The sequence below is a fragment of the Rhinatrema bivittatum genome, chromosome 1, assembly GCF_901001135.1.
Source record: "Rhinatrema bivittatum chromosome 1, aRhiBiv1.1, whole genome shotgun sequence".
Lineage (NCBI taxonomy): Eukaryota > Metazoa > Chordata > Amphibia > Gymnophiona > Rhinatrematidae > Rhinatrema > Rhinatrema bivittatum.
In genome coordinates this window covers 81,064,473-81,088,275 of record NC_042615.1, presented here as the reverse complement: position 1 = coordinate 81,088,275, position 23,803 = coordinate 81,064,473, and the positions used below count along the sequence as shown (strand labels likewise).

The 23,803-nt window shown below is 42.6% G+C and overlaps 1 protein-coding gene across 1 annotated transcript in view; it reads right to left on the bottom strand.

Moving 5' to 3' along the window:
• Positions 1 to 349: 349 nt before the first annotated feature.
• Positions 350 to 23,803, bottom strand: part of CPE (carboxypeptidase E) — a 177,689-nt gene continuing 154,235 nt past the window's right edge. The window contains exons 8-9 of the mRNA XM_029571522.1: positions 15,843 to 15,961; positions 350 to 2,105 (exon numbers count right to left, since the gene is read on the bottom strand). Coding sequence (XP_029427382.1) covers positions 2,010 to 2,105; positions 15,843 to 15,961 — 215 coding nt within the window. The 3' untranslated portion in view covers positions 350 to 2,009. The remainder of the gene's footprint in view (positions 2,106 to 15,842; positions 15,962 to 23,803) is intronic.

Sequence of the window (23,803 nt, the reverse complement as noted above, 5' to 3'; positions counted from 1 at the left end):
AGCCTACCCGACATGAGAGCAGACACAATAATGAAGTGAGGAAACTGCAGTGAGAGGTTGGAGGGGGCTCTCAATAGCCCCTTATTAAATTACTTTATGATAAACAAGTGGTTAAGAGGAAGAGAGATGGGACAAAGCTCTTTGTAGGATTTTGGAAGCGCATCATTGTGATATAGGTATGACAGAAAACTAGGAGGAGGAGATTTAGGCCTTACCCATCCCATATGTTCCCTCTTTTTTTAAACTTGGATTGTTGTTATTTATATTCAGGTATCCACCCAAGAAATTTGTACTGCAAGCTACTTGTTACAGAAGCAAAACAAGCGCAACAAATAGTCTTCAAACTTCCTAAGTATAATGAATAAAATGTCCTTTATTTTGGTTCCTCAAAACTTCAGAGCAAGCCTAGAGGGCTCTGTGCAGTTGAAATATATTTTCATTCATTCTACGACTGACATAAGCACCATCCTGAGCTGCTTAATAAATGCACTTTCCATTTAAAAGCAGAGTTCATCTGGCCTGTCTAATTTATGGTGTCGTTTAAGACTGGCACCCAGGGATGGCGTCTTGAATATTGTTATTTCTGTTACACTCTCTGCTCATCTCCCATAAAGGTTCTTGTCTTAGCCAAACTATGCTTTACTCTCTTCCTTCACTCAGCATCATAAAAAATTAGTCCTGACATCAAATACCGACATGTCACCCACGATCAGTATTACAGTATCTCTCAGTAACTGGTTTTGACAGGATGAGTAAAAGACCTGACACTTTGTGTACAATAAATAGGGTGGATGCCGATGCATGCACATCATAATAACATGGTTGATATCAGCTGATAAGGACACATTTAGTCTGCCCAGTAAAGTGTCAATCATTCTATAAAAGCAAACACCCTGGAAGCATGATTGCAGGCAAACCTGTGTTTCTCAGAAGTGACACTACTAGAACAGATGTTTTTCCATAACAGTAGAACTAAAAGAAAATTATAAATCACATTAAAAAAAAAAAAAAAAAAAAAAAAGAGCAGAGCAGGTCCCTGATCAGTTTTTTCTATCTGTTTAAAAAAGCGTAATCCATGATCTTACCTTTCTGTATGTCACACTTCCTACTCTGACACTCATTAAAGACTAAACTCAAGCTATGAGTTCTGTACATTGTACATTGTTCTTGCTGTCTTTATTTTTTCAGGTAATGAAATTAGTCTGATTTAGGGTTGACCTTCCAGATAAGTCACTCATTCAGTATGGCTTATTTGGCTACTGTACAATTAGAGGAAAGAAGAGGACTTAATCCCTTGAAAGGAGTCCATGAAAATGCTGCAGTAAAAACTTGCTCATCATCCACCCAATTCCTTTTTCCCTCGTATGCCTGCCTATCTCTGAAAAGCAGAGATAGGCAGGCATAGGAGAAAACCATGTACCCACACTCCACCCATCCCCAAAACATTCCTCACAAGCTGTAAGGTAAAACACCAATTATTTTACACATAGCTCACAGACACCAGTATTATGTGCATTACCTAAACATTACCTATACATTTAGGCCTAACAAATAATTCTACCAAAGATTTTAAAATAATAAATTACAGCACATGGTCTTGTACCTGTAAACAATACACAGAATATTGCATTGCTAGTTCATCCATTGAGAGATGTCAGTTTTGTCTCTTCTCACATCCCTCCTTTTCTCCATCCTAAAATCTGCTAAACAGTATGCACGACAATATGTACTTTCACAATATGAATGTACACAAACTCTCACTTTCTCCTTAGCTGAAAACCAAATGTGTTAGTGCATGTTACTATTTAAAAGATTACAGAAAAAAATTAAATAATGTAAATCCCACAAAATCTAAAACATGTATCTGTATGTATATATATATAAATATATATATATATATACACGTACACACACACACACACCCATACACACACACACACACTGTCCACATTACAATATACTAATTCAACATATACTAGACTTAAAAGCAGCAAGTTCTAAGTCTTTTCCTAAAAGTTTAAGGTTTGTGACATCATCTTCCACCAATCCATCAATTCTTTCTCCTCTTCTTTTCTTTCCAGTAGAGACTCCAACTCAAAATTAATCTACAGTAAAAAGAAGTGAAACCAAAGTTTAGAGGGGAAGCATATTAGAGGGTTAAAGGATTATCTTTCAGCTTTCATTTATATTTCATGTTACATAGCTAGAACATAAAACATGCAACCCCTGGGCTGGTTCTACCCACACAGTGGTACCAAAGGCCATATCTCAAAATCAGGTTCAGTTGGTATATTTCCCTTTTAGAACCGTCTCAATATTATCCAGGATTTCCTGAGCAGGGGAAAAATAATTCTTTCATGGGCCTTTGCATTGCATTTCAGAATTTCCCAGTTTAAAGATTTGTATAGCAATGATGAGTGTTAAAGTCACTATATACAAAAAATACACTGGAAGCTGCTTTGGTTTCCAACATCTAAAAATAACTGAAAATGTAATGGAGGCTCAACAACTAAAATCAATTAGAAAACAGGGACAGCCCTGAGCATACTGCCCCTGGGGAAGTGAAACAGAAAAATCCATACCCTAAGATGGTGGTCAGAGTATTTATATCAGAGGAGCTCATCATGTGCTCTTTCCCACCTGGGGAAGCTATACACCCACACTATATCTCTGTTTCCTCTCCATACAAATAGGCTATTCTGTATTATTTCTGGTAGAGATCAGGTAGAAATTCATCAGTCATATGAAATTTGCAGTTAATTCCTCTGATCGTGTATGTAAAATCACCGACCCAAACCCACCCTGAGTTGAAAGTGTCCCCTCTTACAGTGATATAAATAAATATATATATATATATATATATATATATATATATATATATATATATATATATATATATATACACACTCCAACTTCCTTCTGTGGCCTGGAGGCCGCTGCTCACACTGGGCCTGGTTTTGCAGCCTAGTGCCACTCCTGTTCTAATCTGCAGCATGGATGCCGCTCTCCAGGGTCCTGCCTTAGGTGCGAGGCTGTACCTCTCTTCACTTCTTAAAGGGTCCACGAGGGAGTTGTCTTGCGGCTCCTCCTGATGATGTCATCCTGGGTATTCCTCTTTAGCCCTATACGAAGGGACTTTCTTCAATTCTTCATTGCCTTTGCAAGGAGTCAGTCCGCTCCTGAACTTCTCGTCATCTCAGCTTCTCCTAGGCACTCTGTTCTTCGTGGGAATTCCATGTCATCGTCTTTGGTTCCATGTCTTGGTCTCTCGTCAGATCCTGTGTCTCTGTTTAGTCTGTTCCAGATGTCCTGATGTTCCAAATGTCCTGTTCTCCTGATGTCCTTGTGTCCAGATGATCTCATATTCAGATGTCCTTCTCGTTGGCAGCGCAAGTCTCCGGAAGACCCTTGTGTTTAATGTTCCAAGCTCCGAGTTCCAAGCTCTAAGTCTTGTATCCTGAATCCTGAATCCTGTCCTGGTCTTTGGAGTTTCTTGTGTCTGCCTCCGTCCATGTCTAAGACTCTGCCTGAACCTGCTCCGTTCCATCATGGCCCATGCTTTGCCTTGACTGGCTGTGGAGGGCGCGTCCCAGTGCAGGCTTCTTCTGAATCTTCATCATGTCCTGATTCATAGTTCCTCTACTTCACCTGGAGTCTGCTTTGACTTAGCATGGTCCGCAACTTGCCTTTAGTGGCTGTGTAGGGCTCGCGGTGTGGCAGCACTCACTCAGTACTCTCCATAATCCTGAGTCTACGACTGAGTCCTTTAAGTATCCTGAGTCTTCGTCTGTTTGTTCCTACCCTCAGCCTCTGTCCGTATGTCGCATCTGCCGTTCCCGTACGGCAGGTCCAAAAGGGCTATCGAGTGGCCGGAGGGCTACCCCAGAGACCAATATTGCATTGTAGAGTTTCTTTGATGCGTTCAGGTTCGACAGAGGCCAGGGCTCCTGATCTTCAGCCTATCCACCCATGCTTGACTCACGCAATTGAAATCACACTTGTCTTCTGTCTGTAGTTTTTTGGTGGGAGGTCTGGGAGAATTGATGGGAGTTCAGGGTGAAGTACTGGGGAAGGTCTAAGTTCACTGGTGGAGGTAGCGATGAACTGGCAATTCCAAGTCTGCATGTAAGTATTTTTACAAGTGGAGTGCGTGCCTACTTTACCTGCCTCTGATTGAATTCTGGGGTTTACGCCTGCATTCCTACAATTATTATAATTTAAAAAATAGGAAGAGAAATGTATGCATATCCCTGCCTTACAAATGTAAGCATGAACCGAAACACTGTCCTGTTTTGGTTCTCTTCTTACTTCGCCCTTTGCACTTTTAGTGTTTCCACTGGCAGATCCTCTTCTCCTGCCATCCCACTATCAATTGGTATGCCTCAGGATTCTGTCCTAGGCCCCCTTCTCTTCTCTCTTTTCGCTAATTCCCTTGGTGCTCTGATTTCCTTTCATGACTTTCAATGCCATCTTAATGCTGACGAGTCCCAGATTTACCTCCCTACACCAGAAATATCATCAGGAATCCAGTACCAGATTCTCAGCCTGCTTGTCTGACATTGCTGCATGGATGTCCCACTGTCACCTTACACTCAACATGGCCAAGACCGAGCTCCTTATCTTTCCTCCCCAAACCTCTTCCCCTCTTCTTCCTTTCTCTGTTTCTGTGGATAAAACTGAAGTCCTTCCACTCTTCTAAGTCCACAAATTAGGAGTCATCTTCGACTCCTCACTCTCCTTCTCTACACATCTAAAACCCTGCTAAAATGTGCCATTTCTTTCTCTACACCACCACCAAAATCTTTCCATTCCTTTCTGAATATGCTACCAGAACCGTTATCCACTCTTAGACTCTTGCAACCTGTTTCTCAAGTCTTCCAGTGAGCCATCTCTCTCTACTGCAATCTTTTCAAAATTCAGCTGCAAAACTTATCTTTCACCAAAGTCACTACACCCATATAACCCCTTCTCAAGTCACTACATTGGCTCCCTATCTGTTCTTGCACACAGTTCAAGCTCCTCTTACTCAGCCTACAAGAGCTATAGCTCTGCAGCTCCTCATTAATTCTTCTTTCTTATCTCTCTCTGTCATTCTTCTCTATTGCCAATTCGTGACTCGGTGCTTTCCACCTGGCACTATATGCCTGGAATAGATTTCCTGGTGTGTCATGCTCCCTTTCTTGCCTTATTTAAATCCCTGTCTAAAAAGTCACCTTTTTAGGCTGCATTTAAATCTTAATCGCAGATTGTCCCACTTACAGCCTCATTGATTTTTAACCATTGTCGTCATAAATGAAATTCCAAAAGTCTCTTTTGTCCTATATGTTGGTCTTGATTAGGATTGCAAGATCTACGGAGCAGGGACTGTCTCTTATATGTTTTTGTATCGTGCTGCATATGTCGAGTAGCTTTATAGAAGTGTTCAGTACTAGTAGTAGAAAATATCTATTACCAGAGGATGTGATCAAGTTGAGCAGCATAGTAGGGGTTTAAAAGAGGTGTGGACACATTCCTAGAGGAAAACACCTTACACATAACACATTAGTCAGGTAGACTAAAGAATGCTATTGCTATCCATGGGAGTGAATAACATGAATTATATCTACTTTATGGGGTCTGCCAGGTACTTTCATCCTGGACTGGCCACTGTCGGAGACAGGATGCTGGAGTCGATGCACCTTGGTCTGACCCAGCATAGCAATTCTTATATTCTTATGAAGGTAAAGGATACTCCGCCACATTTATTTATTTATTTATTAAAGGCTTTTATATACCGACTTTCTTGATACAAATCAAATCAACTCGGTTTACATCGAACTAAGCAGTAATTATAACCATCCAGTCAACAAGAGATAATTTAAAGGAGCATAAAGTTACATTATAACAAGGATGTCTTAACTGGGAGAAGGAAAAAAAGAGAGGGAGAACGAAGATAAGTTACTATATACAATGGAATATGGGAGGGAGGCAATGAGCCGACCTCATGATGACTTGTGAGTGCCACATAAAACAATCTATTCTCAAGCAATCTCCTTGAGGGGTCCCCCTCCTAAATGTAAACAAACCCATTGCCAGGAAAACCAGTTAAAAATAAGGTAATTATACTTTTAAAAAATTAATTAGAAGTGGATGCTAATAAGGAGGGTGTGATTTTGTTTTACATAGACAGGTTTGTTTTCTGCATCGGTTAAGCAACAAAGGATTTTAAAAATTGGGGAAAAATGAATGCATACTGAAATATCTTTTGTAGCAACAAGTGCATTTGTACTTCTGCAAGAAGTAGTGCTGCAATTATTAACCTTGTCCTGTAGAGACAGGTAACCCTACACTGAATAAGCATAAGATGCCTTTGCATACTATGGAGACCCAGGGTATGCAAATATATCATGCATATTCATGTGGATCTCCTGAAAATCAGGTCGCTTAGATGTACCTGCAGGACTGGGCTGAGGAACAGCGAGGTCGTGTCTTCTCTTTTCTTGTACTATATTCTGCTTTTAGTGCACAATCAAAAAACCTTCACCATAAAGGCAAAGGGAGCGCTCTAGTGGCCGAAGGCACACTTTTAGAATTGTTTAGGAAGGAAACTTGCTCTCAGATAACATTATCTGAAGGCAAGATCTGAGACAATCCTAAGATTTAATGTGCCTGTTCCCTCTCAATTGCTTCTTACCTGCCATGCTCAACTTTTAAATCTGAAGGGGGTTCAATTTCAATCAACTTAAATGCACAAAGCCCTGTTTTATCGTGTTAAACGGCACTCTGAAAATCAACTGGGGGGTGTTGTACGTGTAAAAGAATACGCAAAGCCCAATTCTGTGCATACTTTTACCTGCACTTGCAGTTGGCGTTCCGCAGGTGGGGGAGGGGCATGGAGCAGGGCTACAGTGTGAGGCTACCAATTACCTGCAGACTATGCGGGCTGTTTGAGAATTACCTTCCAAAAGCTGAGGAGATCCTTTTTTAAGGAAACAGTAAGTCAGCTTTCTAGAATCCCTTTTAACTAAAAGTGCTTTACTCATGAAATTCAGTTTGCTTCATTTAACTTTTCCTGGTTTTCTGTCAGTCACAATGGAAAAAACACAAAACATAAAAACTGCATGTATGGGGTGGCCTCTTCGGGATCCCTAGGAAGATGTGGTTTTGCAGAACGGTTATGCATTCAGGGAAGGAGAGCGGAACATCCCTATCTAAGCCATGGCACCCCCATGTGAGCCTGTCTATGTAATGGCCAAAAAAGGAAAAAAAAAAAACAGTTCAAAACAAAAGATTTGAAATGGTGAAAAAGCTAGAGAGAGAATACAGGTGTCAGTCAGTCGGGGTTAGTGCTAGTCCTCCTATGCAAGCATAGAAGATACCCAGAATCATATCATCCATCCTTAGAAACGATAGTGTTTCAAATCATAGTCTTTTTTTGTGTGGTTTTTTTTAAGTAATAAAAATGAAAATAAAAATATTCAAGCAATGTCATAAAGCACACAAATTCCTATAAACAATGCAAAAAGTGCCCATACATAACCTCGACATCAGCTGATGTTTTGGGAATTAACCCTGCTTCGGGGGGGGGGGGGGGTACTTCTCATTCGATTAGCAACCCTCAAGACAGATTAACTGATTTTTAGGTTGAAGCAAGAGCCTATGTCTACTTAAGACCGAGACTTCTAGAAGAGTTTTATGCTGAATGTCTACCATGCTACATCTAAATTGTTTCTGCAATCTGCTATGCACCACAATTTGCTGTTGATCTGAATCACCCATCAAATGATACACAGTTGTTTACTTTTTCAGAATTTGAACGCTAATGCCGTATGGAGCCTCACAATCAAAACAGAAGTGCTACTGAACAGTAACTCTATTGTGTCAACTGCAATGTAATTTCATGTTTTTCAATAGCAAAGTACCGGTTACTGATCTCCAACAGTTAATTAACCTGTTTTCAGTGGTACACATGTAAATGTCATATTAATCTGACAGTTGTAATAAATTATATCATTGATCTTTTTTAATTGCATTTTTATCGCCCCAATGCAGCATTAATCATTGCCAAGCCTACTGGAGATATGAACCCTTTGGGAGCCTGACCCAACCACGAGGATTAATCCTCCGAAAAAAATTAAATAAATTGTGGCCTTATAGTACGACTTTTTGGGGTAAAACTAGAAGCATCTCAGCCTACCCCTTAGGAACAATGCTAATTGAATGACAGCAATGAAGGTCAACAAAGCAATGAAGGCAATACCTTTTTATTGGATTTACTGGACTCATTTAATACATTTCTTGACCAGCTTTTGGGAGTTAACACTCCTTTCCCTCAGTTGCAAACGGAGGGCTCGATGTCATAAGAGAAGCATTAATATTGTGTTCTGAAATTTAACACACAGCTTCTTAACATGCTAAAAAGGGGGTTTTTTTAAACCTGGCACAGAAGGCTAATGCATTGGGAGTTTAAAATTGTGCCGACTTGCACAATGTGCGCACAAAAGCCTAAAAAGTGCGCTCAGCCCTTTGCACAGGCAGCTCACACATTAACTCGGGAGAATCTCTACAACCAGTGCTAGTTTATCAGAAAAACAAGCACAAAGCATGGTTTTTTGCACATTAAATGATTTCTGCGCACAAAGGGCCGGGCGTAGATTTGTGCGCACAACCCGGCCCGCATAAATCTACGCCTGATTTTATAACATGCGCGCGCCCGGGGTCAGCGCGTGCAAGGGGGGTTGCACACTTGTGCACCTTGCGCGCGCCGAGCCCTAGGGGAGCCCCAATGGCTTTTCCCATTCCCTCCAAGGCCGCTCCGAAATCGCCCCCCAGCCCTACCTAAATCCTACCTTTATTTTTTTATTAATGCCAAGTGCCAGCGCGCGATCCCCGGGCCCAGCAGCAGTGGAGAGGCCTCTGGCCACACCCACGCCCCGCCCACGGCCCACCCATTTCTTTCAAGCCCCGGGACTTACATGCATCCCGGGGCTTGCGCGCGTCGCTGGGCCTATGCAAAATAGGCTCGGCGTGCGCAGGAGCAGGTTTTTGGGGTTACGCACGTAATATACACACGTAACCCTTTAAAAATCCGCCCCAAATACTTTCCATGCAGAAAACAATTTTGTGTACATAAATCATATTGTTTTCCACTGAAAAGATACAAAGTATGTTTTCTGTGCATAAACACCAGACTCCTGCTTCTGTCTGTAGACTCAGACTGTGCAATCAAGATTCCACTCTGTAATTAGATCAACATGCAATGTTTCCAAAATGCCTCTTAGGCTAATTTAGAAGACCTCATATAATGGCATTGAGACTGTACCATACATTGCAGTGTTTTATGTCTAGAGCAGTGGTTCTCAACAGGTGTGTCGGGACGGGACACACTGGTGTGTCGCAGGGCCAGCAGATGGCTACCTCCTTATCAGCCCGGGTGGGAGTTGCTTGATTTCTCTTACATTGGGCCTGATGGGAGGCTACTCTCATTTCCTTCTCTTCTTTCTGGCCCAGTGGAAGACGGTTTCCTCCTTCACCCGGATCAGAATGAGACATTGCCAGCTCCTGCTGTTCTGGGCCTGATGGGATGCAAACTTTATCTTCCCCTGCTGAGATTGGGAGTGATGCTGCTGATGATCTCTTCCTCCTATTGGAGGTTAGGGGAAAGGAGGTTGGGATGCTGAGAAGATGAAGGTAGAACAGAGAGGGAGAGTGGGGGCTGCTGAGCAGGAAGGGATAGGAAACAGGGGGGTCAGGGTAGCTGGGCAGGGAGAGAGAGTCAAGCAGGGGAGAGAGGGAGCACAGGGAAGAGGATGTGGTGGGGGGGTTCATGAATGCTGGGCAAGGACATGAGTTTGAAAAGATGATTGAAAAGGACTAGTTGGATAAACTGAAGGATGATGGAGGCATGGAAGGGGAGTGATGAGGTGCAAGAGCCATAATATGCCAGTTTTGGGAATGTGCATTACTTTGCTTAGTGAAGGAGGAAATTTATTTCTGTTTCTAGCGCTCCGGTTTTTCACTGCATGTAGAGTGGCTTTCTGGATGTTTCCATTTCCAGTTTTTGTCTCCACATTTGTAATTTGTGGTGAAGGTCGGATCTGTATGGGTGACTGAGGTGAGGTATTTTACTAGTAGGTAGGGATTTGTATCAATCTTTTTTGTTGCATTTTCTCATTCTCAATAGGACATGCATTGGTGCTGCACCTCTGCCTTTACATAGGAAGGGCTATAGCTGTTTGAGTTCTTGGAATTAGTGTTGCAGTAGTATGGAAGGTTTGCTACACATGTGCTGAATGTTGTTTTTTTTCCCCAGGTTTTGTATTTTACAATGCACCTGGTTGTAAGGGAGTTTGTGTTTCTGCTACTGAGATAGCACCAGAATCAGAATATTTTTTTTATATAGCAAGTTATATTTGAAATATCCTAGTTTACTACTCTACATTCATTGTTTGTGGACAGGGGGGGGGATGGGTAGGTTCCTGTGGATGCAGAGTATATGTTCACACATAGCCCATGATGTGTTCAGTGTGTCCTGCCTATAAGCATTATCTGGCAACTGTGTCCCAATAGAAAAAAGGTTGAGAACCACTGTCCTAGAGGGCAGATTGGTAAGTTTTTTAAAGCCATTTTTTGGTTGCAAGTAAAGAGGTCTACTTATCTTAAATCCAGGTGGATTGCTGGGTTGCTTACATATTTTCTTATGTTCGTGCAAAGCTTGTAGAGACACCTAAGAGAAAAGATAATTGCTAACAGTAGCACTGAGTGCAGACAAATGTCTAAAATCCGACCAAACATTTCTCAAGTTTCTGACCAAATCCTCTAATTTCTGGGTTGGCCAGAAATTAGAGGAAATCTTAGCCAGATTTTAGACATTCATCTGATTATAGAGTGGAATCTTTGTTGTAGTGTAATATTTTTTTTCACTCTTTGGGTTTATATTTAATTTATATTCTGCTTATAGACTAATATTGGTGCTGAAAACTTTACTCCACCTCTGACCAGGAGATAAATCTCCAGCGCTAAGAAAACCTGAGGTAAGCCTGCAAACCTCTTTGCACTGGGGGTAATAGTTAATGCTTTCATTAACATGGGATTTCTATGTCAGGGCACTATGCAATATGCTGTTTTATGCATACTTTTTGTACGCAAAACCCCTTGCTGCATCAGAAGTAATGTTTGCACACAAAAAATGTGCACACAAATGCTGGTAAAAGCATGCACTCTGCTAAGCACTCCTTATTACGCCGAGCCCAGAATAATAATAATAAGAGCCAAAGATGATAGTGCCAGAAAATACATGTGAATTACAGAATACATTAGAAAAGTCATTTTCAGCAGCTTGCAGGGCAAAGAACATGCAGAATTTAGCCTGAATTTGTATTTAATTTATTTATTTAAAAAGTTTATATACTGCTAACTTCAAAATTATGTTCTAAGTACATATACATTAGCAATAAAAATAAAAACATTAACAAACATATTTCAGAATCCACAATTTTAAACATTATTGGACAAAAATATTTAAAACAATCAATTTTGGTTACCAAAGTTTCAATAAACAAATGGGCCTTTGGTTGCTTTCAGAAAATTTTCAGATCCTCAATTAATCTCAAAGACTGTGGGAGGGTATTCCATTCCATTCCAATATATGAGAATGCACGCTGACGTGTCTCTGCCAAACGATATTCCTTCACAGATGGCAGGGATAAGAGGCAATCCGCTTATTTCTTTAATAACATTGTGATTTAGATTTAGATTTTATATTCCGCTTTTCGGCACTTCAAAGGATACATCAAAGTGGATTACATTCAGGAACTACAGGTACTGACAAATAAGCTGGGCCGGCATTCTTCAGTGCTTTAAATACTAATAAAAGAATCTTAAATTGGAATCTGTCCTCTATCAGTAACCCATGTAAGCTCTCAAAAAGCGGAGTAACATGGTCTCTAAAGTTACTGGGGTGGATTTTAAAAGGGTCACGTGTGTAATATAAGCGCGTAATCCTTTTAAAACCCTCCTGGGCGCGCCGAGCCTATTTTGCATAGGCTTGGCGACGCGCGCAAGCCCCGGGATACACGTATGTCCCGGAGCTTGAAAAAATGGGCGGGGAGTTGGTGGGCGTGGGGGCGGGGCGGGACCGAGGCCTCCGGCACAGCAGTCGTGCTGGGGGCTCACGCGCTGGCACTCGGCCGGCGCGCGCAACCTACACCTGCCTGGAGGCAGGCGTAAATAAAGAAACAGAGGTGGGGGGGGGGGATTTAGACAGCGCTGGGGGTTGGAGGGAATGGGGAAAGCCATCAGGGGCTCCCCTAGGGCTCGGTGCACGCAAGGTGCACAAGTGTGCACCCCCTTGCGCGCGCCGACCCCGGATTTTATAACATGCATGCGCGGCTGCGCACGCATGTTATAAAATCGGGCGTAGATTACAAAATCTGGCCCACTGTGCAGAAGCGTCCTACAACACCTGAACAACCTTTGTGAGATGCATTGGTAAACCAACATCTGCACATAAATCTGCTGTGAAAATCTGTGGGTATCCATCCCTGCAGGTACACATACATGCAGGAAGGTGTCACTCGCTGTGTGTACGTTCATGCTCAGCTTTCGAAAATCAAAAGCAAGCACGTAAATGCTTTTCCCGTTGCAGCTCTGCCCCTGGAACGCTTACCCCAAGCTCAGGGGGAAGTACGGATGTAATCGAGTTACATGGCATATTTTTCCCTGCAACCCCCCCCCCCCCCAAAAAAAAATAATTTTCAAAAGCCGATTTATGCGCATACACTGGAGTTTCTGTGAATAAATCCGTTAGAAAATGACCCTCTCTAATGGTAAGGGAATGGGGAAAGGCGGGAGCAGAGGCAAGTCAGAGTGATAAGAAGGTGACAGAGAGCCAGTAGAATTAACAAAAAACAAAAACTAATCTTTGTTAAGCCCTGTTGGCTTTTAACTCCAAATGTCCTCCAACCCTTCCTCCCTGCCTCCTTCCCCTTCACACTACCCCTGTAAATATAATCTATGATTCACTTGTATTTTCTGGCAATGTCATCTCTTGCTCTGACCTTCTCGTTTCATTGGACCTGAGGAAAGGGAGCATGGCTTCCTAAAGCAAGTCAAGAAATGTATTGTTAGACCAATAAAAAGTTATCACATGTTTTTATTTGTTGATCTTTACTTCCTTGCATTCAAGCAGATTAACATGGCAACCACACTATTCTTTCCTAACAGAGAGAAAATGAGTGTTTTAATGGTAGTACAACACTTTTAGCATAAGATGCATACAATAAGAGGTCAACAAATAGTTTGTAGGTGAAACCTTTTTATTGGACTATTACTACTTACTATTTATTTCTATAGCTCTACTAGATATAGGCAGCACTATAAATACACATAAGAGACAGCCATGCTGTATAGAGCTTACAATGTAGTCAGACAGACATACAAAACAAATAAGCCACTTTGGGAATTGCCTTTATTATAGAAAATGGTTAAAACCAGGGATGTGCACTCTAAACCGAAAATCGGGTCTCCCCGAATTTTAAAAGCCCTAACTGCGGGAAATACGCACATCCCTAGTTAAAACCAACAAGGGCATGATCAGGAGAACCAGGTTTTAAGATTTATAAGCAGCTTCAAAAAGGTGGGTTTTAGGCTAGATTTGAATAAGACGAGACAGGGAGCATGACACATGAACTCAGGAAGTCTATTCCAAGTGTATGGCACAGCAAGGGAGAAAGCTTAAGAGTCAAAAGTTGGTGATGGACAGTGCAATAGGTAAGAGTGACTTACCCACTGGAAAGGAGGTAATGGGGAACTGCAGACTGAATGCACTTGCAGGTAAGTAAAAGAAGCTTGAACTGTATCCAGAAGCCAACTAATTTAATATATTTGTAACTAGCTATCAAGGGCTATCACACACATTCATTGCATGCATTGACATAATAAAGGGGTCATAAGAACATAAGAACATAAGAACATAAGAAATTGCCATGCTGGGTCAGACCAAGGGTCCATCAAGCCCAGCATCCTGTTTCCAACAGAGGCCAAACCAGGCCACAAGAACCTGGCAATTACCCAAACACCTAGAAGATCCCATGCTACTGATGCAATTAATAGCAGTGACTATTCCCTAAGTAAACTTGATTAATAGCAGTTAATGGACTTCTCTTCCAAGAACTTATCCAAACCTTTTTTGAACCCAGCTACACTAACTGCACTAACCACATCCTCTGGCAACAAATTCCAGAGATTTATTGTGCGTTGAGTGAAAAAGAATTTTCTCCGATTAGTCTTAAATGTGCTACTTGCTAACTTCATGGAATGCCCCCTAGTCCTTCTATTATTCGAAAGTGTAAATAACCGAGTCACATCTACTCGTTCAAGACCTCTCATGATCTTAAAGACCTCTATGATATCCCCCCTCAGCCGTCTCTTCTCCAAGCTGAACAGCCCTAACCTCTTCAGCCTTTCCTCATAGGGGAGCTGTTCCATCCCCTTTATCATTTTGGTTGCCCTTCTCTGTACCTTCTCCATTGCAACTATATCTTTTTGAGATACGGCGACCAGAATTGTACACAGTATTCAAGGTGTGGTCTCACCATGGAGCGATATAGAGGCATTATGACATTTTCCGTTTTATTAACCATTCCCTTCCTAATAATTCCTAACATTTTATTTGCTTTTTTGACTGCTGCAGCACACTGAGCTGACGATTTCAATGTATTATCTACTATGACGCCTAGATCTCTTTCTTGGGTGGTAGCTCCTAATATGGAACCTAACATCGTGTAACTACAGCTAGGGTTATTTTTCCCTATATGCAACACCTTGCACTTGTCCACATTAAATTTCATCTGCCATTTGGATGCCCAATCTTCCAGTCTTTGAACATTAGTTATAAATATAGGGGCGGATTTTAAAAGCCCTGCGTGCGTAAATCCTAAAAGCCCTGCGTGCGTAAATCCTTCCGGACACGCGCAGGGCCCTCGCGCACCAGCGCACCTATTTTGCATAGGCCACCGACACACGCAGAGCCCCTGGACGCGCGTAAGTCCCGGGGCTTTGTAAAAGGGGCGGGGAGGGGGCGTGTCGGGGGCGTTCCCGAAACGATGCGGCATTTCAAGGGCGGGCCCCGGCGTTTCGGGGGCGGGCCCGGGGGCATGGCGCCAGCCCAGGGGCGTGGTCGAGGCCTCCGGACCAGCCCCCGGGTCGGGTGATGGCGCGCCAGCAGCCCGCTGACGTGCGCAGATTTACGTCTGCTTTTAGCAGGCGTAAATCTGCCAACAAAGGTAAGGGGGGGGTAGATAGGGCCGGTGGGGTGGGTTAGGTAGGGGAAGGGAGGGGAAGGGCGAAGGAAAGTTCCCTCCGAGGCCGCTCCGAAATCGGAGCGGCCTCGGAGGGAACAGGCAGCGCTCGCTGGGCTCGGCGCGCGCAGGTTGCACAAATGTGCACCCCCTTGCACGCGCCGACCCCGGATTTTATAAGATATGAGCGTATCTTATAAAATCCAGCACACTTTTGTTCGCGCCTGGTGCGCAAACAAAAGTACACGATCGCACAATTTTTTAAAATCTACCCCATATTGTTTATCCAATAAAATGCTATCAGCTATTTGTTGACCTTTACTTTTATGTACCCCAGCAGAACAACTACACTATTTTATCATATGATGATAAATTTGTGTACATTAAAACACAATATCAATGTACAATATCAAACCAGGGAAAACCTGGGGAAAATGGAAAAGTTTATCCAGTGTATTGTAAAATTAAGGCAAATCCTTCTTCCCTCCTGAATTTGATTGATATCCCTTAGCAACAAGGTCCTAGGGCAAGACACAGATCAGGTTCACAACCAATATCACTTACTTTAACAGCAGGGCTAAAAGGAACGGCAACCTTTTTAGTCACATCAAGATAGCCTGTAGCTGATGCTGTAACTTTGTAGCTTCCAGGTGCAAGCAACCTCCAATAATCACCATCGTTTGCTGAAACATAAACAAAACTAAACTAAACAAAAAAAATAATAATAATAATAAATCTAAATGGAAGTCAAATGCAGAAGCCATGATAATTCAACAAAAGCTCGTTTGCAGTATATGTCAGTGTGGCCTAACACCTTAAAAGCACCAGGTGGTTTGTCGCTAATCCTAGTTTTGTGCATCCTGGCCCAAAGTTCTGCTGCTTGCCAACCACACCCCATTCATATTGGCAATGCTACCACTTTTTTAATCATATTGGGTTTCATGAAACAGGACTGGGAAAAAAAAAAGGCACGAACACTGGTGGCATGATCTTAAATTGTTTGCCCCTTTTTTAAAAAGGCAAGTCTGTATACCTACCTGATCCAAGTCGTCAGATCTCGTGATGCTGAATAATAAGAATGCTGGAAGTGTTTGCAGTAGGTTTAAACAGTATTGTACTTAAAAACTATGAATGCTAACAGGTTGCCATTTACACAGTGGATGAATTTGATGCCATATGGCTTCTTTCTGACCTCACCACCGAAAGACCGTTTGTTTACATTTCATAACCCAAGATAGTGTCACTGGAAAGGAATGAAATAAATAGGGCCCTCTTTTTATATATATATATATATATATATATATATATATATATATATATATATATATATATATATATATGTTACAGCACAATTTCCATATTTTGATAACAGTGAAAAAGTTTTGCAACTCCATATATAGCAGTCATAAGTGCATAGTTTTGAGAATGAAGCAACATCTTGAACTGTAGAACTTTCACCTCAAACGCTTCTGTAAAATAGTTCAGATGCTTAGGTATGCCATGCATGCAGTGAGGACATGGAAAATATTCTCACAGCACGTGCAGGCGGGTGAGGTGGGAGGTCATTCTCAGGACCACTGGCAGGATATTCATTATTAGCTCACTGCAGAACTGTTCGTGTGCTTGCTGAAGCTAGCAAAAGCAGCATTCCCCCCTAGCAAACTGGTTCAAAATAGCTATTGTGAGTTCAAATAACAAAAGTGAGGCAACAATGATCAGCAGGGAGACTATCTCCTTGCAGTTAATGTTTGCTGAAAATGATGTAATCAGTCCAGGTATTAAGGGATTGGGAATGTCTAAGCTAGATGTCTCTACTGATAATACCAAGTATTTCTATTATTTTGAAAAACAAAAATAAAAATATTCAAATGCAGTAACATAGTAGATGATTGTCGAGCTAGTTTACCCAGTTATTCCTGTCTGCCCTGCTAAAAATATTCCTCAGCTGCCTCTCAAAGCATTACCACCTGTAAGATATCACTCCTTATTCAGGACTTTTTGTGATTCCCCTCATTTGTACTCCAGAATCTTATGTAAATAAGTGTACAAGATCCTCTGTTCATAACGCACCCAGTACCCCTCCCTTCCCATGTCTAAACACAAAGCTTTGTAAATCTTGAAAGGTCACCAATATTGGTGTTTCTGCTGCCTGAACATCCAACCTTCTAGGTGCTCCTTCAAGGCATGCAAGATAGATTCAGTTAGGGCTGGATTTTAAAAGCCCTGCGTGCGTAAATCTGGCCGGATTTACGCGTGCAGGGCACTCGCACTCCGGCACGCCTATTTTGCATAGGCCGCCGACACGTGCATAGCCCCGGGACGCATAGCCCCGGGACTTAGGGACTTTTTCAAAGCCCCTAAGTCCCAGGGCTTCGAAAAAGCTCGGGAGGGGGCGTGTCTGGGGGTGTGTCCGGGGGTCAGGGGCGGTTCGGGGCAGGTCCGGGGGCATGGCCCCGGCCCAGGGGCGTGGCCGAGGCCTCCGGATCAGCCCCCAGGTCGGATGATGGCGCGCCAGCAGTCCGCTGGTGCACGCAGATTTACACCTGCCAACAAAGGTAGGGGGGGTTAGATAAGGCCGGGGGGGTGGGTTAGGTAGGGGAAAGGAGGGGAAGGTGAGGGGAGGCGGAAGGAAATGTGCATCCCCTTGCATGCGCCAACCCCGGATTTTATAAGATACGCGCAGCTACACGCGTATCTTATAAAATCCAGTGTACTTTTTTTCGCACGTGGTGCACGAACAAAAGTACGTGCGCGCGCTGTTTTTGAAAATGTACCCCTTAATGAGCACCTGTGTTTCCTTCCATTATTTTATATTATGCAATTGCTATTCATTCTGGCAGCCCCGACACTTACAGTTTCAACTTCCCTAAAAAAGGCAAAACCAAAAGTTCGGAGATGCAACAGAGCAAAACAAGGATTAGTTCAGACCCTAACTTATGACCTGGAGACTGTTTCCAACACCATCAACAATTACATAATCTGATGGTCAAAAACAAAATTGTATTCCTTAACTAAAATGACTGAGAATCATATCAAGTACAGTGGACCCTTGAGTTACGACCGGCTTCACCTACGAACAACTTGGGTTATGACCAAGTTGTTCGGTTTTGAGTTACGACCAGATTTCGAGTTAAGACCCAAATGCGCTCGTGCCGCACATGTGTGCTTTTTTTTTTTTATTCACGGATTGCTTGTAATTGGTCGTTTTTTACTGCCAATCACGTTTTTTTGGTCTTGGTGGGCGGGACTTCTATAGTGATTGGCTGGCTGGTGCTGCTGCTGCTAATGAGGCCTGTCCATCTCAGGCGCACGTGGGCAGACCTGGCATGACATTGCAGCAAGCAACAGCATCGCAGGGCAGCACTCAGCTGGCAAGGTACAGTATCAGGAGAGGAGGAATGAGTATGCTGGGAGGGGGAAATGAGTATGTGGAAGGCCAGAGATGTGCTCAGAAGGGGGTGGGGAGGGGGAAATTACTGTGTGGGGTTGGTGTTTTCTTTTTTGTTGAACACCATTTTTTATTTCTTATTTTTTCTTATTTCTTCTCCCTGCAGAACATCACCTTTGTCATAGAAGTGTTCGTAATCATCAGAGCAGAGATTAATTTTGTAAATTGCTATCAAAATGGCCCCAAAAAGGCTAGAAAAGAAGCAAAGGAAGGAAGACAAGATAAAGAAAGCAATCACAATCGAAAAGAAGAAGGAAATTGTGCAGAAATATGAAAGTGGCGGTCGTGTGACCGATCTCGCTACCATATACAGCATGTTGAAATCCACCATCTCGACAATCTTACAAAGAAAAGATTTGTATGAGGAAGTTAGTGTAGCTAAAGGTGTTACTCAAAATAGTATGTCATGATCAACAGTGTTAGATGAGGTAGAAAGGCTACTGTTAGTGTGGATAAACGAAAGGCAGAAGGCAGGTGATAACCTGAGTCTATAATTTGTGAAAAGGCTAGTGCTATAAATGCAGATATCGTAAAGGATAAGCCATCAAGGTGAAATATTTTGTGCCAGTAAGGGGTGGTTTCACAATTTTAAAGCGAGAACTGGGGTTCATAGTGTAGTTAGGCATGGTGAACTGCCAGTGCTGATAAGGCTGCTGAAAATTATATATCCCACTTCGAAACGATGACACAAAGAAATGGCTTTTGCTGTCATCAAGTTTTCAACTGTAATGAAACTGGGCTTTTCTGGAAGAAAATGCCCAGGAGAACATACATTACCCAGGAAGAGAAGAAAATGCCAGGCCACAAGCCTATGAAGGATAGGCTAACCTTATTGCTATGTGTCAATGCGAGTGGTGACTTCAAGATAAAGTCTCTCTTGGTTTATCACTCTGAGACCCCTAGAGTGTTCAGGAAACAGAAAATCATGAAGAATAGGCTAGAGGGTCATGTGGAGATCTAACAGAAAAGCCTGAGTAACAAGAGTACTTTTTCTTGAGTGGATCAGGGAGGATTTCTGTCCTACTGTTAAGAAATATCTAGAGGACAAAGGCTTACCACTCAAGGCTCTCCTCATCATGGACAATGCTCCTGCTCACCCACGAGACTTGGAAGATGAGTTGGCTGAAGAATTTGCATGGCTCACAGTAGAGTTCCTCCCACCTAATATAACTCCTCTACTGCAGCCTATGGACCAGCAGGTTATAACTAACTTTAAGAAGCTATACATCAAGGAACTGTTCCAGAAGTGCTTCCAGATGGTATCAGATATGGATTTAACCCTTAAAGAATTCTGGAAGGAACATTACAAAATCCTTTCCTGTGTGAGGTTAATGGAGAAATCCTGGGCCAATGTCCCTCTAATGACACTGAGATCTGCCTGGAAGAAAGTGTGGCCTAAAATTATAAAGGAGAGAGACTTTAAAGGCTTTGTAGAGGAGCCTGAGCCTGCAACTGAACCTGTGGTTGATGACATTGTCACTATAGCCGAGTCCATAGGCTTGCAGGTAGACAGTGCTGGTATTGAGGAACTGGTGGAGGAACACTCAGAGGAACTTCAGCAATTTCTGGCTGAGCAACAGAGAATGGCAGCCAAGGAGGTTTCTGAAGAGGAGTGGGAGGATCAACAGTGCAGCAAATTTCCTCTTCTGAAATTAAGGAAATCCTGAAAAAATGGACAGAGCTACAAACATTTGTAGAGAAGACCCACCCAAACAGAGGAAAAGCCAATCATTGCATTCACTTGCTTATTGATAATGTCATGTCATACTACAGAACAAGGTTGAAGAAAAGACAGTAGGGATGTGCAGAGGAGCCGCATACGTTTCATATAGCATTCGTACTCGGCGGGGCCAGATATGTTGTATCCATTCAAAGGGGCCCCCCGATCCGTTGATACTTGCCATTCGTATTCATTTCCCTTTTAATTTAATTAAACTACAACCCCCCACCCTCCTGACCCCCCAAAACTTGCCTAAATTCTCTGGTGGTCCAGTGGGGGTCCCGGAGTATATCCTGCCCTCCCTCCGTCGGCTGCCGGTGCCATCTTGTGCTCCTACCATGTGACAAGATGGCCGGTGCCATCTTGTGCTCCTACCATGTGACAGGGGCCGACCAATGGCAGCAGTAGCCCCTGTGACAGTGAGGGCAAAGGCTATCGGTGCCATTTTGAATACTGGCAGCCAATGGCACGAGTGCAGGAGATCACTCCTGGACCCCCGCTGGACCACCAGAGACTTTTGGCAAGTCTTGTGGGGGTCAGGAGGGTCCCCCAAGACTTGCCAAAAATCCCCGGTGGTCCAGCTGGGGTCTGGGAGCGATCTCCTGCACTCAGGCCGTCGGCTGCCAGTAATCAAAATGGCGCTGATAGCCTTTGCCCTTACTATGTCACAGGGGTTACCGCTGCCATTGGTTGGTAGGAGCACAAGATGGTGCCGGCAGCCGACGGACGGAGGGCAGGAGACGCTCCGGGACCCCCACTGGACCACCAGGGAATTTAGGCAAGTCTTGGGGGGGGGTCAGGAGGGTGTGTTTAAAATTGCCATTTTGACAACCGAATGATTCGTCCGCGATTCATTGTATTCATGGTAAATAGCAATATGTTTTGCAACACAAGGAATACAACGAAGCCGGCCATATACGTTGTGGATTCGCGATACATTGCAAATGAATGCACACCCCTAAAAGACAGAAACAGACAACCTTAGACCAGTTTTTAGTTGTGAAAACGTTGAGACCTAGTGAGCCAGAAGTAGGTCCTAGTGGGCTACAGACTCTCCCAAGGAGAGAAAGGACACCAGAGAGCCAGATTCCTGATGTTCTTATGGAATGGGACTCTCCTTCCGAACAATAACCACCTTCCATTTCATCCTCTCCCCCCCCCCCTTCCTGCAAGCCAAAGATGTCAACTTGAAGAGTACAGTATGAAATTGTTGTTTCTGGTAGTCTAGGCACATTTTATAATTTTTTGGTGAGTACACTAGGAAAATTATTGGTGTTCCTGGTAATTATGCACATTATACAATCCTTTTTTATTACCAAATGTTAGGTAAGGGGTGCTTTGGGAGGATCAGAATGCATTATGGGTATTTCCAGTATTTCTTATGGGAAAAAATAGTCTTGACTTACAACCAACTTGAGTTACAACCAACCCTCTGGAAAGAATTGAGTTTTTAAGTCAAGGGTCCATTGTAAATTAAATTATGAATTATTGTAAAGTCCACTGGGATAATTTGAAGTTTTATGAAGTACAACATGTACTTCATAAAACAAAAGACTTTTCCTTACTCAGACAGGATTTAAAGGTGCTCCTTGAATCAGATTCTCTGTTAATAAAACAGGTTTAAAATTACTGAAGTCACCTGTAGAATCATGATTACTGATATTGCTGATCTTTCTTTGGATCACAGAAATATTCATACTTTTATAATCTTTATTTTAGCCAGGAATGTACTGTGGACATCATTTTGTCCTTTTTTTTTTTTATGATGTGTCATTATAAGCAGTTCAATTGTCTGCACAACTATTTTTATTACTGTTTTATCCATTTAGGGATACACTATGAATGAAGAAAGTATTTAATCAGGATACAGCATGATATCACTATCTGTCTATATTTGCAATTTAGCCACGTGGTGTTAGCATAGACTTTTGATGATGAACAGTGCAGCACCCTTTTCTACTTAGGAGTAATGGCACTCATGAAGTTCAGAGCTGTTGTGGCATTTTGTTGTATAAGAGGTCATTGTCACTTAACCATAAGTCATTTGTTCCCCCTGTGAAAATAACTTCCTGATAACAGGATTCATCAGGATGTTTTACAAAATGGAGTGCAGCATAGGGCATTAAAATTACAATTTACATGCATCACCATTGTAAATTCATCATTGTAAATTCAGTCCAGCAAACCTGATAGTCAATGTAGGCTTTCAAAGTTTCCAACCCTTATCAAGCCTTGAGAGATTAAACAGAAACCAAAAAAGGCAATCAGATATAACAATGCTATTGTTTATGCCAATTGCTAGCAAGAGTATTTTTTTTTTTAATGATCTAATCTTGGAATTAGTGTTTTGTGTATGACTGATGAAGTCTTTGGTGCAGCACAACTTTCTTCTATCTTTAAGCCTTTTTTTTCACATTCTGAAGCTTTGCAAATATAAACAGATTAGCTCACCAGATCTGTTTGGGAGTGTAAGCTTTTGCTTTTTCTCACACTCATTCGTAAACATTTGCATTCAGCCCAGGCTGTAAAATTCCTGTGTCAATCACCATCTCAAAACTTGAGACTACTTTGTGATTCGGTGAGCATAACAAAAAATGTTAACTCGTCTACCCAGTCCAATAAACCTCTCTGAAAACTGGACCCCTGGCAGGACACTACCCCTTCCCAGGCTCAGATTCTTAGCCTTGATGTCTTTGCTAAACTTAGCTTTCAAGGAAGAAAATCAAGTTGTGGGTTTTTATACCCCAAAAAAACTGCTGTCAACAGCTTGGGTTCTCCATTCCTTTGATAGTTTGTGGAGAAAGCAAGATTGGACAGGTACACTCAGACTACAAAAAAATTACAAAGGCATTCTTTATCTACTTCATTTACCCCCACTCATCTGCATCCCCCTCCTCTCTCCACACCACAAACCCCCAATTCCACCTCCCCTCTCTCTGCTTTTTCTTGGGCTGTTGGGCCCTGGCAACCCCCACCAGCCACTCTGAGCCAGTCCTTCTCATAAAAGAATCAACTCCTCTTAGGGTCTCTGCCTCTCACATCTCAAATTTCATCAAAATCCATTCACTGGCTTTTCTCCTGATACTAGGTCACAGACCAGAAGGCCATGACCTGCCCATAAGGGGTTCTTTTGTTTTCCTTGGATAAAGAATTCCTAAAAAAAAAATTGTGCTGTAAGTCTTTGGGATCTCTCTCAGAAGGCCTTAGATGTAGAGTTAGGGTAGAAGTATCAGGAGAGGAGCTTGCCATTTCATAGCAGCAGCCCCTGCTGAGGCTGCTGTAACGGTGGGCTCCTTTCAGCATAAGAGCATTCAGAGGGGGAGAGCGGTGTGGCACTTTTGAGTTAGCAGTCTAACT